This window comes from Pipistrellus kuhlii, unplaced genomic scaffold, assembly GCF_014108245.1.
Source record: "Pipistrellus kuhlii isolate mPipKuh1 unplaced genomic scaffold, mPipKuh1.p scaffold_m20_p_1, whole genome shotgun sequence".
Lineage (NCBI taxonomy): Eukaryota > Metazoa > Chordata > Mammalia > Chiroptera > Vespertilionidae > Pipistrellus > Pipistrellus kuhlii.
This window is the reverse complement of record NW_023425404.1, coordinates 20,498,811-20,519,049: the sequence shown is the minus strand read 5'-3', so window position 1 is coordinate 20,519,049 and position 20,239 is coordinate 20,498,811. Positions and strand designations below refer to the sequence as shown.

Here is a 20,239-nt window from a genome sequence, read left to right as displayed (position 1 = left end):
TCCTCTTTCAGGAAAGCCCTTTGGTAGTGAATTTCATGACCATCAGCAGAGTAGTCAGGTTCATTCATGAATGGGGAAATTCAGATAAATGTGGGAGGTGACTATCCAGGAATGACAATCAGAGCTGTGCAGTACAATCAAAGCACAGTGCACACTAAAACTAAAAAAGATAAATTTGAGTTAGAAAATCCATGGTGGTAGACATATTTTAAAAAGATCCAAACAACCTTCCAGTTCTGGAATCTGAGCAAGAGGATTCTCCACCTTGGGCAAATGTAGGAACAAAGGATTTAGTCTAAAAAAAAGTCCTGGGTAGCAGGGAAGGGAAATGTGCTGCGATCTTGCTGACACAGAAGGGATCGAAAGGAAACACCAGGACACCAGAATTGAAGGGAGGCCATGGTCATAAATTTTACTTGAAGATTTGTCAGACAGGACCTAGGTACTGAAAGTGCTGCCATCGAAATTTCTAAATATTGCTGGAAGGCATGAAACTTTCAGGTGACTTTTCTGAAAAAGAGGCTATCATTTATAAGTAGTGATTATTTTCTTCAGCAGAATAAAAGTAATTTTTAGCTCCAACAATCTTCTGATAAAACATTTTTCTCTGTTATAAGGTTGCAAGTGATGCTTCTCAAACAGCCTGCATGGATTGACTAGAATCCTAGCACAACCAAAAGCGTCAGCATCAGCCTTTCTGTTTTCTTTCTCCTTCTTCACTTTCCCTCTCTCTCAATCTCTCCCCCCTCCTTCTCTCTCTCTCTCTCTCTCTCTCTCTCTCTCTCTCTCTCTCTCTCTCTCTCTCTCTCACACACACACACACACACACACACACACACACACACACACACCACACTACTACCATTAAACCCCTGGCTACATCTATGGCTGATAACACATACTGATTCTGGGTGGTTCTGGAAACACGGGTGGTTTGTTTTGTCTGTTTTCCTTGGTGTTATTGTAGGGAGGAAAATTAGACTAAGATTTCAAACAACTACAACTGCCAATTTGGTTGATGTTCTGTGCATGTGTATCTAATAAATTTTGGAATTGTGGGAAGTTACTATAACACTTCATGGGTCTTGACAGTTTTCTATTATCTTCTTAGGTTGTTGCAAAGGAAGCATGCCATAAAATTACTAACGACCCGGGTCAAAGAAGAAAATTAAAAGGCATCTCCTAGGAACACTCTGGCTATAGAGATTGAAATTTATTCAGAGACATAAAAATAAAATCTAAATCAACAGGCAAAAGATGTCAGAAATTCGTTTCTAAACAGAAAACAACTCAGATGTTGAAAGGATATAGGGAAAACTCAGAAAAAGACGCAACTTTAAGACCAGGTCTCCATCATAAAATCAAGATAGGAACTGAAGGAAAAGAGAATAAGAAAATGTACATATAGTAATATAATTGGCCACACATGAAGTTGAAAAGGAATGGGACCAATTCTGAATCAAATGAAATTTTGAAAACTTGACTGAATCTATGTGAAAATTTCCAATGTAGGCAGATTCTGGAGGTAAACAATAAAAAGTGATGAAGGAATTGTTGGTGCTTCTTAGGTAACAGCTCCTACTGACTAGGCCTATTGAGAGACTTAGGGTGAGGCAAAATCCAGCTAAAGAGACCACTGCACTCCAGAGGCAAACAATACAGATGAGGTCACCAAGACTTCCACAAAGGAATCGGGGCCAAAATTCAAAAACTGCATTTTTCTGGCATGTATCTTCATCAGAGACCTAACTGAAGTGGACTTAAGGACAGGAGAACCTCACTATGACCATCAGGGACGCCTTCAATTTCATCCATTTATACAACAAATACAGATTGAGCATGATATTAAAAACTGTTTTTAAGTTGGGTATAAACAACTGCTCTCATGGAGCTTCCATACTGATGGAAAAGAAAAACAGAGTCAATGTGGTTTCAGGACTTGGTCCATACAAGGAAGAAGGAAAAGGTAAAAGAGCAGAGAACAAAGGTGGTTGGCATTAGGGTGGTTTTTCCAGTAGGGCAGCATTGGGAGGAATTTCTGTAGAGGAAATCTGAGTATAGATCTGCATGGATGCAAGACATAATACATGGCAGGGGTGTTATAAGCAGTGGGTGAAACAAATACAAAGACCCTGAGACAGGACTCAGCTTGCTTGTGTAGAGATATCAAGATGGCTTGCCTGGAGGGAGAGGAATAAACAAGGATGGGAATGGGAGACAGTGAAGTGGGTGATGCAGGCAAGGGGTCAGGCCATTAAGGCTTTGATAGCAGTGATAGAAAATCAGAATTTTACTTTATGTGCATGCAAAAGCACAGGAGGGATTTGAGCAAAGGAATCGTGTGATCTCATTTACTTAAAGGGCCACTGTGGGTAGGGATGTGGGACAACAGTAGAAACAGAAGAAGCACATGAGATTACTGCAAACCTGCAGGCCAGTGATGGTGGTGACTTGGTCTTGGGTGGCAGGTTTGGAAATGTAAAGATTCAAATGTATTCTGAAGGTAAAGCCAGCAAAGCTTGTTATGATTAGATGAAACACAAAATAAAAACAGATATCTAGGATAATTTCCAGGTTTGTGGGCCTTAGAAACAAAATGATAATGGTACCCTTCAACTCTCCATAGATTTCATTTTCCTATTATTCTTTTGTGGAAAAATGTAACCATGCTAGTATATCCACTCTGCAAAATAGTTTGCCAAATTCTTAAAAGAAACACTAAATATACACTTACCATATGTCCCAGTAATCACATTTCTAGGTATTTATCCCAGAGAACTGAGAACTTATGTCTAAACAGAAAGTTGTACATGAATGCTCATAGCAGCTTTATGTGTAATAGCCCCAAACTGGAAATAACCAAAATGTCCATTAAACAGCACTATACCCAAACCATGAAATGCTACTCAGAAATACCACGGAACAAACTATTGATATACTCAACAACTTAGATGGATCTCCAGGAGATTATGCTAAGTGGGAAAAACCAATTTTAAAGGGTCACATTTTGTATGATTCTATGTATATAACATTCCCAATTAAAAAAAAGTATACAGATTAAAAACACATCAATAGTTACCAAGGGATAGGGATGGGTGTGACTATAGATCAGTTACATGAGGGACATATTTGTGGTGATAGAACTATTCTGTATCTTGATTTCCATGGTAGTGACAGGAATTTACCCACATGATAGATCACCACAGAAAGATACACACATTGCACCAATGTCAGTATGTGTCTTGTACTAGAGATTGATAAGGTGGAACTACTAGAAGAAACCAGGCAGAGAACACAAAATCCCTTTCTGTACTGTCTTTGCAACTTTCAGTGAATATATAATTACTTGAAATAAATTTTTTAATCAAATTATGCTCATGTGTAAGGCAAAATTAATTAAATATTAAAAGTAGTATAACAATAAATTCTACATTTGACAAAATGTTGTCTTCTGAATTTATAAAGCACCTTTTTGCCAATACATCTTACCATTTTTGGTATGTAGGCAACAGTTTAATTAATCATTAGGATTTCTTTGTATGTAAGAACATTTTTTTTTCTCCTAAAAGCCTCTGGAGCAAACAACACTTGGAATTCTCACTCTCCCTCTGTTACCTTTAACAAGCAAATAGAACCCATAAGTTCGTGTTTCTATACCTATACAAAGGAGGCAGAGGGACAGAAGCTAAACAGCTATTAGCCTAGGTGCTCCAATAGCTCTCAGATGTTCAGAACTCTGAAAACTACTTTGCTTAAACCCAAGATATTGAGCCTTCCTGGGCCAGCTGACATTCCTGGAATCAGAGTCAAAATGTAAAACTCTGCAATGTGAAACCTTAAAAAGGGTGCCTTAGACCAAAAAACAATTACCAGGATCCAAAGGCTTAAATGCTGCCAATAACACTAATCAAAACTCCAGTACAATGATCTTAAGGATACTTTAGGTATCAGAAATAGATTTGGACAAATCACCTAAGTCCATTGGAAGATGTGAATAATGGTGACTACTCCCTAAGATTTTCTTTTACAACAGCTTCTTGGGTATGTATTTCCTTAATGATCTGGTCTTCGGTCATCATCTGGTCTCTCTGAGTGTAGAATACATGGTCTTTGGCTCCTTTAGAGAACATTCTACTCCCAAGAAGACTCTTTTAGTACTCATGTACTCGTGCTACATCCTAGCTACTCTTGTCATTGCTGAATAGGTTTATATTTACTAATCCTTACATTCTCTTAAATAGGCATATATCCAACCTAGAGTGTTGGATATGGCGTCTCAATGCTCAATATATGCTAAAAAGTAAGATATATTATTTTGCATTTATTTTCTAAAGATGAATAAAAAGTAAACCAGTGCAAATAATACAGATTAAACACATTTCTGAAAACAAAGCAGCTTCATTTTAATCCTGACAGAACTTAGAACCTGGAAAACTGTCACCAACCATTGTTTGTAAAGAAGGAAAATGTTTTAAAGAGAGCAAGATACTTACAGCCAACCATCATCATGGCCACCGAAAACATCTTCTCCACATCTGTGGTAGGAGCTATGTTTCCAAATCCTATGGTTGTAAGGCTTGTCATGGTAAAGTAGAGAGAGGACACGTACAGTGAGTCCTTGCTGGGTCCTCCTTCCCATATCCCTGCACTGCTATTGTATCGATATGGAGTCCCAATGCTCAAGGCCAGCTGGTAGAGCCAACTGTCTATTTGGATGGTGTTCGTGGCTTCATCAATGACCTCGTAGTCCCCAATGCTGTACCATATGCAGGCCAGCCAGTGGGCAACAAGTCCAAACACACACACCAGGAGCACGAGGACGGCTGCTCCATACTCCAGGTAATGGTCCAATTTTCTAGCAACACGGCCCAGTCGCAAGAGACGCACCACTTTCAAAGAACTGAACAGACTGCTGATTCCCTGAAAAGAAATGACACACACTTTCAGAAAATAAAGCAGTACAATGGCTCACCTTCATGAACTTGATCATCAATTACTTATATACTAAGAACATAATCATACTGTAGCTCTGACTTTATGTCAACAAAAAATCTGAAATTACAAAGTTTTCAAATGCTGATTCCTTCCTACTCAAAAACAAGGTATTTGTCAATTATTAAGCAAACCATTTCATTAGATAAGAAAGACCCAACTTATTTTTATAAGTACAATTTAAATAGCACAGGGGAAGGAAAGGAGAATAATGTTCAAATGCAATATACACAGAGTCTAGAAATAGGGTGATGAGCTCAGACATTTTCTTTCTTCTCTTATAAAACTTTTCCTCTAGAAGATTTCTTTTTATTTCTCACTTTATAATACCTATGAATAGTAAAATTTCTGAAAAAAGAATCCTGCACATGGGAAATACCTCTCTGCAAATGAGGAGAGCAGGCAAATGTCCTTGTTGGTTCCACTACTTCCCACCAGTCATAATAAGCACTAAATTTGCAGAGCTCTGAGAAAGTGAAGTTAACCTTGAATAGTCACATAACCTACCAAATTTTATCATCCCCTAGCAATAGTCATAGAAAAGATTAGCAAAAGGGAACAGCAGCAAAATCATATTTTGTTGAGAAGCTTAAAATTCCAAATATAACATTACTTAAATTGAAATATAGCATAGGCTTTCTTCATTCAATAAGTCCCATAGTTTGGGATTTTGGTGTGTTTGGGGATTGTTTTTGTTGTTGTTGTTGTTGGTAATAGTTTTTGTTTTTTGGAGGGTTTTTTTGGGAAGCATATAATAAGTCACCTGGGAAGATAGGATAAATGCATTCCTGATCAGAGGATGGAAGATAGAGCAGTGATCCTGGAAGCCTCTCATCTGACCACCACCTCCAAGTCTCATGACATCATTAGTGCTAATTCTGTCTCCCAGAAGGGATGCAAGGAATCTGCCAAAACTTACTCTCAGCTTATTTCTGACCAACATGGAGGAATTGGTTATGGAACAGATGTTACATTAATCAGACTCTAAGTTATGGCATCATAAAGTTCTTGACAGTTAACATTAAAAGGTTAAAAATGAATTTGGCTATACTATACTCTATTTAATTGAAAATTTTCAAAATTAAGACTTGAAAGAAAGAGAAAGAAAATGAAGAGAAGAAGAATTAGAAGCCCTTGTGGAAGTGAAAGAGCAGCAGAAATATCCTGGTAGTTTTTGTTTTCAATCCCAAATGTCCTGAAGCCTGGCTCTATTTCAACTTCCACCCTCCAATGTTGTGGTATAAATAAAGCCTTAAGATAAGTTCTCATTTCACTTGAACATTTGAGGAGAGAGAAAAGATATTAAACTTTAAGCAGATCAAAAGAGTAGCATTAATAAAACACAGAAGATGAATTGGCATAATTCAATGACATGAGATTTTGATAGGTAAAAGATTCAAAAGAACCTTGGAAACCCTAAAAATTGGAATTATGTAACCATAAACAAGGAAGGCAAAAATAAGTATTTGTTAATAATTTCTATAAGCCAAGAATCTGGGTTGGGCCCTGGGGACAATGAGATAAACATGCTTTGCTTCTGCTCTAATAAAACCCATAGCCAAAATGCATGGGAAACTGAGGGTTAAGTGGAAAAATAAAAAGTGTTGCTGTTTTCTAGCTAACTAAAATTCTTAAAAGAAAACATAGTAACTCTGTTTAAATACTATGAAAAGTAAAGTCATTTTTACTTTTACAGAGCAAAGTCATTTCTACCTAGGTTCTTTTCTCTAAAAAGAAAGAATTTTTTTATCCCTATTCAAACTAAAACAGTCACAACTCTCAACAGGAATGTGAAATATCAGAGCCTACAAGGACTAGGCCTCAAAGATCGAAGGAAACTCTCCTAGGCAGCTTTTTTCAAAAGGAGGCAGTCTACCTAGAGGGGCACCTGCTCTGGATTCCACTTAATAGAAAAGCACATTTTCTATTGCCATGTCCAACACCACTTAATATTACAAAATATTCTGTAAACTCTCTGACATAGTTCCTATGCCACCACTTTCTCCTGGGTCTTAGCCAACTCCCCAACTGACATTTCTTTCAAAATAATTTTCTAGGGCTACTCTTCACCATACTATTATACTATTATGTTAGGATCACTTTATTATTTACCCTCAGCCCTTTCTTGGTTGATTCAATGCATATCAATGTTTCAACTGACTTCTATAGATGTAAGATTGACAGGTTCACTTTTTAGCACAAAATTATCTAATGTGTTCCTGATACAGAAGCCAATTGCCTACAGTTGCATTCCATTTATATGTCCCATAGATGCTCAAAGGTGATAGGTCCCAAAGGGAAGCCTTCTCCTCTCTCGAATCAATTTTCCATTTCTTCTTAATAATATCATTATCTGCTCAGTCCCTCAAACCTGGGGCTGAGCCTCAGCTCCTCTGTTCCCTGCCACATACAGGTGATTATCAAGTCCAAATGGTCAAGGTGATTATCAAATCCAAAATGCCCAAGTGCTCAATACATATCTATCTTTTTTTAAAATGTTTTTATTTATTTTAGAGAGAGAGGAAGGGAGATGGGTAGATAGATAGAAGAATCTCTGATAGAGACATCGATCAGCAGCTCCTGCATGCCCCCTACTGAGGATCGAGCCTGCACCTGGGGCATATACCCTAACCAAGGACCTCTTGGTTCATGGGTCACTGCTCAACCACTGAGCCACACCAGCCAAGCCATATCTATCTTTTAAATCTCTCAAAAACTTCCTTTTTTTCCCATTTCTAAGGCCATGCCTTAGTCAGGACTTCATGTTTTTTCTTACTTGTGTGACAAGGAATAGCCTCTCCAGTGGTCATTATACCTCTAGTCTCACTTCCTTTAATTCACAGATCACACTATACAGGTGAGCAGCCTGGTGTTCTTTAAAACCACATCAATCTAATTATGTCCTTCCATAATCTAAAATATTTAATGCTTTAAGATTAAGGATTCACTTTCCACTATGACATGGAAAGCCATTTAGGACCTGGTACCTGTTTGCCTAATCAGCATCTCCACCACCAACTCCTCCATGGGCTGTCTATGATCTATCACCCTCAGCAAAGTGTAGCTCCTAAATTGTCCATTCTGATTCATTTTACATTACAAGCCGTACCCTCTTCTGAAAAAGTTTGTTCCTCCCATACTCTTGGTGGCTAGGGTCTTATGTATAGCCTATGACAAACATTCTCTCCTCCATGTGCCTTACTCTGACTTCTTCCCAACCACCCTACCACCATCATATGAATCATCATACCCTCACCTTCTCTCTAACTATGAGAGTTAGGTGTCCTTCCTTTGTGTTACCATTCACCTTTGCACATCTTTATTAGAACAACTGTCACAATAACACTTTATTACAAGTCTCCGTTTGTATGCTTAGAATCCCAGGAAATTCTAAACCCCTTGAAGAAGGTATCTAGTGTCCATTACAAATCACAGCAAATGATATGTTAAGCCACATGTTATACATGAAGTGGGGGAAATGCAACACAAGCAAATGCAGATGAGGTGAATTTGGGGGTTTTAGTAGGTAATAAACTAAATGTAATTTAACATGAAAATATGGACAACAAAGCAGACAATGTAGCTTTGAGTTGCATATATAAAGGCATGGCATCAAGTATGAACAAGAAAGTCTCTTTAATTTCTCTGCCAACCCGACCACAGCTATAGGAGATACATAAAACATAGTTAGAAAGGGACTGTCAGAAAAAAGCAAACTGAAAAATATACACTATCAGGCAATGTGGAAGAAAATGGAGCAGGGGGAGGAATGAGAATGGGGTAGAATTACAGTTTGACCTACAGGGATAGAAGGATGCAATAAAGATTGCAACGATCCTGTACCAAATACTCCCTTCCACACGGTAAACCAATCAGAAAACAAGTTCATTTACAGCTACTTGGAAGACAGGCATGGTGATAAAACTGAATGCTTACTATGTGCCAGGTACTGTTGTAAGAGCTTTATGTGTATTTTAAAAATGTAATCTTCAAAACAACACTACGTGAAAGGTATCATTAAAACATAGCCCAGATAGGGTAAGTAATTTGACTGAGTTCATGCTGCTAGTAAAAGGAGGAGCCAAGATTCAACTACAGACAGTCTTGCTCCTCACCACACTGTCTGAGCACTGGCTGGAACTCACTGTAACTAGAGCCTAATGTATAACTTAACAAAGCACTTTAGCACCTGCACCAGGACTCATCATTTCTACTCTTCATGTATTCTAAACATACATTAAAACTTTAAAAAGTATATACATAATTTTAGATAGGAATATGCTCTACAAATAAAAATAATACAAGGCAATAGGGAATAGATAATGACTGGGATGATTAGAATTGAGGGATGTAGAAAAGCATGTATTGAGCCAAATGCAGCTGTTAGGATTTTTTTTTTAATTGCAAAGAAAAAAATATTCAAGTGACCTCAAGTAATGAAAGATTTAATAGAAAGATGGAGGTTTAATATAAGAATAGACAATAATCTACCTACTTAGGTAAACTTTTGAAATGTGGTGGTACATTCAGAAATATAAAAGAATTGCCCGAGAAGGACTTATTTATTTTTCTCTAACTCATTCTTTAAATACAAACAACAGCCTAAGCCGGTTTGGCTCAGTGGTAGAGTGTCGGTCTGCAGACTGAAAGGTCCCAGGTTCGATTCTGGGCAAGGGCATGTACGTTGGTTGAGAAAGGTCCCAGGTTCGATTCCGGCAAGGGCATGTACGTTGGTTGAGGGCACATCCCCGGTAGGGGGTGTGCAAGAGGCAGCTGGTCGATGTTTCTTTCTCATTGACGTTTCTAGCTCTCTCTCTCCCTTCCTCTCTGTAAAAAAATCAATAAAATATATTTTTTTTAAATACAAACAACAAAAGTTGCCATACATGATTTCATTCATCCACTCACCAAATGTCTACTGAGTTTATTCTAAATATTGGGGATCTAGCATTGTGAACAAAAAAAAACATATAAACCATCCCCTAGCTTTCCATTGTTTAGAATCTGTTTTTGTTTACATTGATTTGTATGGTCTGGTCCCTGCTCACCACTCTAACCTCATCTTTCAACACTCTTAAGCTCACTCTCCATTCAACTTTCTGTTCTTCAAATATGCTATGCCCCTTAACCATGAAGTCCATGCACTTGCTATTATTTCTAAGTGGAGTGTTTTACAACTGTCTTATGCCTCTGTCCTTAGCCTAGTTTGTTCTATTCATATGTCAGATCTCAGCTCAGTCACTGCTTTCTCAGAGGAACTTTCCTCTCCAGTCTAGGTCATGTCATTTCATTATATAATTTCAAAGGACCACATACATTCCCTTCTTGACATTTGTCTGTTCATGACTGTGTACTCATATCATGCTAATTCCTTTGAACATTCTTTTGAACGCTCTCTAGCACTCTTTGGCATGTAGTAGGCACCAAATATTTATTGAAAAAATGAATACATTAATCTCTCATAGTAACTTCTTACTCCTCTAGCACTAATGTTATAATTAACAATTAATGTTAGTTACTTCATATTCACAGGTAGTACCATATCAGGCAACTAAATAAAAACTATCAAACAATGATAAACTCCATTTCATATCCATTGTGTTTTTATTTATTATTACAAAATATCTTTATAGTTGTCCTAAATATGTTTTATACATGGATGATTACATAGTCCATTTCTATTTCCTCTTATACAGCACAATTTAAAGACTAAAAGAAAATTGTAAACTACATTTGTTACCTGAACTTCTAACCCAGATAACAAATTCTATTGCCTTCTTCCTATTGAGAATTCACTTATCCAACTCATGCTACCAAAAGATCCATGAGGAAATAAATAATCCTCTTTATTCCATGCATTAGTTAACATGCTTCAGTAGAGGACTTCAACTTAAATAATTTATGTTAGCTAGTCTATATTCTTATCAAAACCTGGTGGCATCCATAGATAGATAGATAGATAGATAGATAGATAGATAGATAGATAGATAGATACTAATGTTAGATGATAGATGGATGGATGGATGGATGGATGGATGGATGGATAGATAGATAGATAGATAGATAGATAGATAGATAGATAGATAAACAGACACTGATGTTCAACCATATCCATAATGCATTCTTCTTGTGGAAAAGATTTTCTCTTTGATATCCACTGGGTCTACAGCAAATATAAAGCATGATCAAAACTTGCATCCTAAGAAAAAGTATATCACCTAAATATTATGATAAAATACAAGCAAACTATGTTGATGGATGCTCTAAAACCTTCAATAACTTGTTGCTGCTTTTATAATTATCCAAACTCCTTACCACAACCTGCCTGCCTATACCGTTTAATCTTATGCTTCTCTGTCTTTGTTCTCTGTATTCCAGTCAAAGAAAACTTCTTTCCTTTCTTCAAAAATTTTATATTCTCTCACCTGGGGGTCTCCAAACACAATATCTAAAACACTCTCCCTAAACCACTCATTTTTTGTGTATGCATCTAATTCCTATTGATCTTACAGGTCTGGACTTAAATGTTACCTCCTCAGACACTTCCCCTAACTATCTCCATCCTTGAATAGGTTAAGACCCTTGTTTTATAGTATGAGTAACATTCCAAGTAATGCTGAGAAAATGATGCAGAAGGCAGTGAGGGTTAAATTAGAGAAAGGCTGGCTTGGCCATGATGTAATGAAAGTTACAAAGAATCAGGAATGGGAGCCACGAGACGAGAGAAAGAGAGAGAGAGAGAGAGAGAGAGAGAGAGAGAGAATGCACTTATTAAACATAGAATAGATAAGTATATTGACAGGATTAAGTGAATCACATTAATAGAGGGACACTCAAGTGAAGACCTACAAACTGCAAAAATACAGGACATCCATAAATACACCCACACACACACACACACACACAGACACACACACTTTCACAGCTGACAACTCAATTTTGAAAATGAAATATTGATATATTTTAATGAACACTGCCTTTGTAATTATTCAAAGTGTGTGTATACATTTTTGGGACATCTCACGGAACAGAGTGAATGGTCATGTCTTCCAAAATTATTTTCTAAAAGTGACTCTTTTCCAACCATTTTTATGATAATACATGATGACGAGATTGTTAAGGATACAGCTTTTAAAACTGGCAAAGCAAGTGTGTGAGACATGTGAGGAAAGTGGTCAAAGAGCAGCTCTATTTTTGTAGGATTTGTCCCTCTTTTCCCAGCCCTTAGGCTTAGTCTCATTTCCGGGCTCACTTCCCTGATATTACAACTTAGCTGTGCCGAGGTTCCCAGAGCTGCCATGGTCCAGGACCATATACTAGTTCCTAAGTCCCATTGTTTCTTCTCCAGCACTCAAAAAAATCTATCCTTATATTAAATCTCCCACCATTTGAGGTCACTTGAGTCTCTTTTCTTTGCAACTAAATTAAATTCCTAATCTAACAGCTGTAGTTAGCCCTCACTACAAGCTTTCCTACATCACTCAATGCTGATCACCAGAGTCATTATCTTTTCTCTAATGCCTTATTATTATTTGTAAGCATATTACTATCTGAAACTATGTATATATGTTTTAAAGTTTTAATGTATGTTTAACATACACGAAGGGCAGAAATGAACAGTCCTCGTGATATGACTTTATCTTATTCACTAACAGATTTTAGTACATGGAAATTGTATTTCCTAATTATGATTACTTTCTTTACTAACATAGGTGACACTGTCTTTGAATATATATGCTATTATCAAACGTAATTGTTAGATGTCAATACTGAACACAAGAAATACAACTGGTTTTAAAATTCCAGCTGGATTCTATTTGGGTAAAAATTTCTGCTAGTCTACATGTAATTATGATAAAATTATTATCACAAAAGCTCCTGTCATCTAGGCCTCTTCATTCACTGTGGCCAAAGCAACTGTGATATCTGCAAATGCTCAGACAACAATTTTTGAGTATGACGACTTATAACTCATCCTATGGGAATGTAACTGAAAATGCTGATTTTTACTTACACAATGACCTAAACACAAACAAATCACTGTGAAAACTAACATCTTCTTGAAAAATGCACACCAAGCATTTAGTTATAAAGTCCATATTTGTGTCTGCAATGCTGACCAAGTGAACATTCAGACTCACAAGTCTGTTATAGACCCTACTTGTTCTCAGTAGACTCAGAGGGTACAGGGAAGAAATCATTGTTTATCAGAGGGGCTGTATCAGGCATCTTCTTCCACAGCTTTGACCTCTTACCTGTCTGTGCAGAAGTCCACAGAACTATGCTGCTTGTGCTCTTGCCTCCAGGGGACAACTCAGAAGTGTAAAAATGAGACTCAAATGGAAGATAATGAAACCATCTAGACATAAAGGCCTTAAAACTAAAATTGTCTAACTTCATACTCAGCTTGTACACTCAGACCTGAAACCATAACTTACCAGGTTAACACGGCTTTGTGCTAGGCCTCTGTTGTCCATAGTGGGGCTTTGCTTTTCCAGGACTCCATGACCATGCCCAGAAAATGATTTGATTTCTCATTATAGAAGCTTCCCAATTACTGATTAACTAACTCTTAAGTAGAAAGCATCAACAGGCAGTTGACACCTAAAGACTCTTTGAATCCGATGCCTCAAAATCTTTGCCTTGCTGTTTTCACCAATCCTGGACTATTATTTCATAAGTCTTAATCCTTACCCAGTCCTAATAAAACCCATTCTCCAGCCCTTCCCTTTAAAAGACCCATCATAAATCAAACTTCCAGTTCCCAATAAAGTCTATCTTTTTCTATTCTGAGAATCTGCCATATATTTGCAAGATAGTGTTCTTCCTTGTAATGGCCAACAATGAACTTGGCTCAGCTTTGTCTTATCAACAGGTTGTTTTGGTAATGTCTGTGAATCTAGGTTTTGATACCTTATGCTCCACCTAATCCAATAACAATCATAATAACACAGGCAGAGCTTTCAGAGTCAAAAGGGATATGTTCCTACTTGGATTATTCAGGAATTCTTACACTATGATGTCTTCATCATGTTATTTATAGCTCATTAAAAGTGCTTTCCAGCCCATATGCAATTTACTGACCATGGGGTATTTTTAAAGTATCGATATGTCTAATATTGCCTAGAAGCATAGTAACATATTTCCTTCATCAGTTTCCTGGGGGGAAAAGAATACAGAGGATCAAAGGTAAAATCCTAATGCAGACAGAGAAATGGTTTTGTTAACCCTTTATCCACAATGCTTAAAAAACAGATTTCTTCAAGATGAAGAATTCCAATATAAAGATAATCGTGTTTCTTGTCAGTTAGTATTTGTTATGTGAAAGCATCAATGAAATCATAGAATAAAATAAAGTCATAAAAACACCACATGGAGTAGGAATGGAAGTTTAGAAATTCCCTCAAAGAAGAGTGAGGAAATGATATATTCTCAAGCATCAGAATAATGACTATGTTCAAAACAATGAAGAGCAATTTCTATGCAAGTACCAATAACTAGTTAAGGGAAAAATAAATAAATAATACTTATAATATACAGATTGCAATATATTTCCACCTCCTTTGCCTTTACATCAAAATCATTACCTAATGCTTAACAATAGGAAGCATTCATCATGCATGAAGATCAGTACAGCTAAAAATCTCTGTTCATATATATATATATATAAAATAAATAAATAAAGGAATCTTATCGCTGTATTCATTACTTGTTACTACCTAACTACCCTCCCAGAGCTAATTCCTTCAGTTAGTCAGACTGCTTTGTCTCTGTGGAAAATTCATGCAAAAGAATATATTCCTAACATATAACCAAAATTTTCAAATATAAGAAAAATGTATATTTATTACCCATCCTTGATAACATTCTATACCATCCATTCCCACCTGGAATAGAACTTAACAGCTCAGACCATTGTCACCGTGTTCCAATTTGAATGAAACCTTTCTCCAATCCATTCTTCAATCCTTTCCCATTCTCCAATCCTTTCCCCATCTGCTCCCTCATACTTACTCCTCTTTTACTTACAATCTCTTTTATTCACAACCTTGAATAGTTTGTGAGCAAATTTTTCTCTCAAACTAGAAAGTAAGTACATTTAAGTTTAGTGGTTGTGCCTTTTTTTTGTCTTTGTATTCATTTGTCCACAATGCTTTACACTTTCAATGGGAGATCCCAGCATGAGGACCTAAATAAACCCTAAGACAATCCCTAAACACACAGGGATATATATATATATATATATATATATATATATATATATATATATATATATATATATTAGAGAATAAGAATATTATGTAAAGGAACTCATGAAAAGAGAGGTTAGCATAGGAGCCAAAGGATAATGCCCTATTGTCTATGAGAAGGAGACACTTAGATAAAAATCTAACTATGTACAAGATGTATATGAGGAAAACTACAAAACTCTAATGAGAAAAATCAAAGAACTAAATAGAGTGATGTCTTATGTTCATAGAAATACTCTAGCAAAATGTCAGTTCTTCTCAACTTGATCTATAGCTACAACATAATCCAAATCAAAATTTCAGCAAGTTATTTTGTATTTAGTGATAAAATAATTCTAGAGTTTATATGGAGAGGCAAAAATTGTGAAGAGTAGCCAATACAATACTGAAGGAGAGGAAAGTCAGAAGACAGACACTACCTGACTTCAGCATTTGTTCTAAAGCTATAGTGATCAAGATAGTAAGGTATCAGTGAAAGAATAGACAAGTCAATCAGTGGAACAGAATAGAGAGCCCAGAAATATATAAACCCATATAAATATAGTCAACTAATTTTTGACAAAGAAGTAAATGGAGCAAAGAAAGTCTTACACCAAAAGGTGTTGGAATAGACATCCAAATGCAAAAAAAAAAAAAAAAGATGAATACAGTCATAGACTTTATACCCTTCATGAAAATTAACTCCATATGACCAGAACCAGTTTGGCTCAGTGGACAGAGCGTCGGTCTGTGGACTGAAAGATCTTGGGTTCAATTCAGGTCAAGGGCATGTACCTTGGTTGCGAGCACATCCCCGGTAGGGGGTGTGCAGGAGGCAGCTGATCCATGTCTCTCTCTCTCTCTCATCGATGTTTCTAACTCTCTGTCCCTCTTTCTTCCTCTCTGTAAAAAATCAATAAAATATATTTTTTTTAAAATTAACTTCGTATGTATCATAAGCCTAAATGTAAAACAAAAAATATATAAAAACATTTAGAAGATAACATTGGAGAAAATCTAGGTGATCTTGGGTATGACAATTATATTTCAGATTCAACACCAAAGGCACAATTCATAAAAGAAAAAAAATTAATAAACTGGCCTTCAGGAAAATTTAAAGCCCTGTTTTGTGAAAGACACTGCCAAGAAAATGAGCCTGTCCAGCAGGGTTGAGTGTCAACCTATGAACCAGAAGGTCACAGTTCAATTCCTAGTCAGAGCACATGCAGAGGCTGCGGGCTCGATCCCCAGTGTGGGGTGTGCAGGAGGCAGCCAATCAATGATTCTCTCTCATAACTGATATTTCTATTTCTCCCTCTCATTTCCTCTCCAAAAGCAATAAAAATATATTTAAAAAAGAAAAGAGAAGACAAGCCAAGACTGGGAGAAAATATTTGCAAAAGATATATCTGATGAAGGGCTATTATACAAAATATACTAAGAGCTAAAACTTGCCGAAACCAGTTTGGCTCAATGGATAGAACATCGGCCTGTGGACTGAAAGGTCCCGTGTTCGATTCCGGTCAAGGGCAGGTACCTTGGTTGCGGCACATCCACAGTAGGAGGTATGCAAGAGGCAGCTGATTGATGATTCTCTCTCATCGATGTTTCTAACTCTATTCCTCTCTCTTCTCTCTGTAAAAAATCAATAAAAATATATTTTTTTAAAAAGAGCTAAAACTTGACATTAGGAAAATTAACAACATACTTACAAAATGAGCAAAAGATCTAAACAGACACATATGATATTCATGGCAAATAAACATATGAAAATATGTCCAACTTTATATATCTTTAGGGAATTACAAATTAAAACAGCTGTGCAATATCACTACACATCTATTACAATGGCCAAAATCTAGACACTGGCAACATCAAATGCTGGTGAGGATGTGGACCAGTAGGAACTCTCATTCATTACTTAGGGAATACAAAATGGCTCTCCCATTTTGAAAGATACTTTGGCAGTTTCTGAACATATTCTTACCATATGATCCAGCAAATGTGCTTCCTTATATTTACCCAAATGAATCGATAACTTATGCCCACGCAAAAATCTGCACACAGATGTCTATAGCAACTTATTCATAGCTACTAAAACTTGAAGGCAATTAAGATATCCTTCAGTTAGTAATTGGATGAACGAACTGAACAAATTATGGTACATCAGACAATGAAATATTATTCAGTATTTTTTCCTTTTAATGAGTTCATAACCATGAAAAGACATGGAAGAACCTTGAATGCATATTACTAAGTGAAGAAGCCAATCTGAAAAGGTTACATACTGTTTGATTCCAACTATATGACATTCTGGAAAAGGAAGAACTATGGAGACATTAAAAGAATCAGGTGATTCTAGGGGTTCAAGGGACAAAGCATCAATAGGTAGAACACAGATGATTTTTAGGGAAATGAAAGTACTCTTACATTACTATAATGCTGGATACATATCATTACACACTTGTCAACACCCAAAGCATGTACAACACCAATGTAAACTATGTACTTTGGATGATAATGATGAGTCAATGTAGGTTCATTTATTACTCCACTCTAATAATAAATGTACCAATGTGGTGGAGGATGTTGATAATGAGGGAGGTTATGCATGTATGGGGGCAATCTCTGTATGGGAAGTTTCTATACTTTGCACTTAATTTTGCTGTGAACCTAAAATTGCCCTTAAATATGAAGTTTCTTACCAACTAGGCAAACACACTGATAAGAAAAATCAATCAATTCCAAGGTGGACTGGGCAATGTTTCTAAGGATTTAATAAGATTAAAACTAGAGCTATAATTGATTTAGTTCAGTGGATAGAGCATCAGCCTGTGGACTGAAGGGTCCCAGGTTCGATTCCAGTCAAAGGCATATACCTTGGTTGTAGGCACGTCCCCAGTAGGAGGTATGCAGGAGGCAGCTGATCCATGTTTTTCTCTCATTGATGTTTCTAACTCTCTATCCCTCTCCCTTCCTCTCTGTAAAAAATCAACAAAATATATTTTTAAAAGATTAAAACTAGAAACACTAAAAAAATTTACATAATTCCTACCTATACTACTCCAACATTATTTTTATTTATCTATAGCACATGTGTCAAACACAAGGCCCGCGGGCCAAATCCGTCCCGCCAGGCCTTGCAATGTGGACCGCACCGCACTGTCATCACTGCACTCCGCTGCGTTTCCATCACAATGACAGTTTATGACTGTTCAGTAAACCATTCGGCCCGCGATTTAGGCTGGATTTTAGATTTTGGCCCCTTCTCTGATTGAGTTCAACACCCCTAAATAGGCTTTAATGGAAAAAATAGCAATCACATTGTATTGAATGGCAATTTCTAATACACTATTTTGGAAGAGGGTCTAAGATTCAATAAAAGGGACAAAAAGAGATTTAAGGCTGACAAAAGTCATTAAAATCTATGAGAATAATTAGCTTCTTTGAGTTCCAATTCTTATTTTGATTATTAGATAAGAAATAAGAATTACAATGTAAACATATATGCTAAAATGAACTGATGCAGGTAGACACTTGACCAGAATAATTCATTTAAAACTTTTAAAATTATTAATAAACCAGTCAGAGAAACACTAATACCACATAATCTCACTTATATGTGGAATGTAATGAACAAAAAACCTTAAAACATAATAGAAACAGAGGCAGGGACATATGGAATAGACCAACAGCTGTTAGAGAGGAGGTAGGAGGAGGGACTGAATGAAAGAAAGGGAGGGATTAGCCAGAGGGCATATAAGGTGTTCCCCCAAAATGTATACAACAGACTTTGAATAATTATAAAGGCAATGTTTATTAAACATACATTTAATTTTCAAAACTTAGCTATATCAGCTGTTACAGTGTGTATACATATGGGGGGAGACACACTAAATATATATGCATACCCATAGATCACAGACAATAGTGTGATTAGTCAGAGGGAAGAGAAAGCAAGGGCTGAGTGTAGATGGGCAAAGGGGGATGAGAAGGGTGGGCACATCTGTAATAAGGTAAATTCATTTTAAAAAGAAAATTACTTCCCATAAACTTTTCTGAAAATTAGAAATAGATTTCCACTCTGCAGTCACTGACCCATTTATTTTTGCCTCCTGAAACAATACAGGAGTTATGTTTTTCCCAGCTGCCACTTGTACTGACCTAGTTTGTCATGTTTACCACTTACAGCTACCACTCATTGTCCTCTGAATTCCCCATGGTATGTTTCCTAAGTTCAATTACACTACCAAACAGTGTATTACCTGCAGCTTCCCATCTTTTTCTGATGTTCTCTAATCCGGCCCCCCCTCCTCTCCCAGAAATCACGCTTTCCCGACTTCCCAGAGCTGTCTTCAACGCACGCTGCGAGGCAGCTTGTTTCTGTGGCCTGGATGCATAGTGACAACGTCTTTTACCCTGTTATGGTTTCGAGGAAACCTGCATTACTTCTTCTCAAACAGAATGCTTTTCTTTAACGGACGCTGCCTTCCCTGCCTCCCAGTTCTTTTTTTCTTTTGTTCTTTTTTTCTTTTCTTTTTTTAATCACATATCCAGTTCATGAATTCCTGGCAAATCAAATTACCTTCAGCGAGCACAACAATTGAGACAGTCTTGAAAATAAAGAGTGTTATTAAGGCCTCCAAGTCATTGTGGACCTGCATCAGGTTAAAGGATCAAACTGATTTTCAGACTCGCACTCGCCTTTTCCCAAGCCACCATTAGTTTACTTCCTCGCTGCTAAGTTCTAGTTTTATGTCATTGTACAATTTCCTAAACCTTGTTGACACTTCATTGCTTTAAGTCAGTGAGTCACCACTGAGCACTCAGAGCAAAGAAAGGATCACCAAGGAGATGGACCACATTCTGACCATCACAGGGCTTATCTTCAAGCTGAAGAAAGAAACATATAGAAGTGAAATGATACTCCTCAGACAGGAAGAATTCTACAAGCAAAATTCATTCATGTCTCTTTTCCCATCTCTTCCTTATAATTACCTTATGATATGTCAGGAATG

At 36.8% G+C, this 20,239-nt stretch overlaps 1 protein-coding gene across 1 annotated transcript in view; it reads right to left on the bottom strand.

The window, feature by feature from the left end:
- KCNH5 (potassium voltage-gated channel subfamily H member 5) overlaps positions 1 to 20,239 on the bottom strand; it is a 252,358-nt gene that overhangs the window by 176,505 nt on the left and 55,614 nt on the right. Inside the window, exon 7 of the mRNA XM_036434639.2 lies at positions 4,494 to 4,920. Coding sequence (XP_036290532.1) covers positions 4,494 to 4,920 — 427 coding nt within the window. The remainder of the gene's footprint in view (positions 1 to 4,493; positions 4,921 to 20,239) is intronic.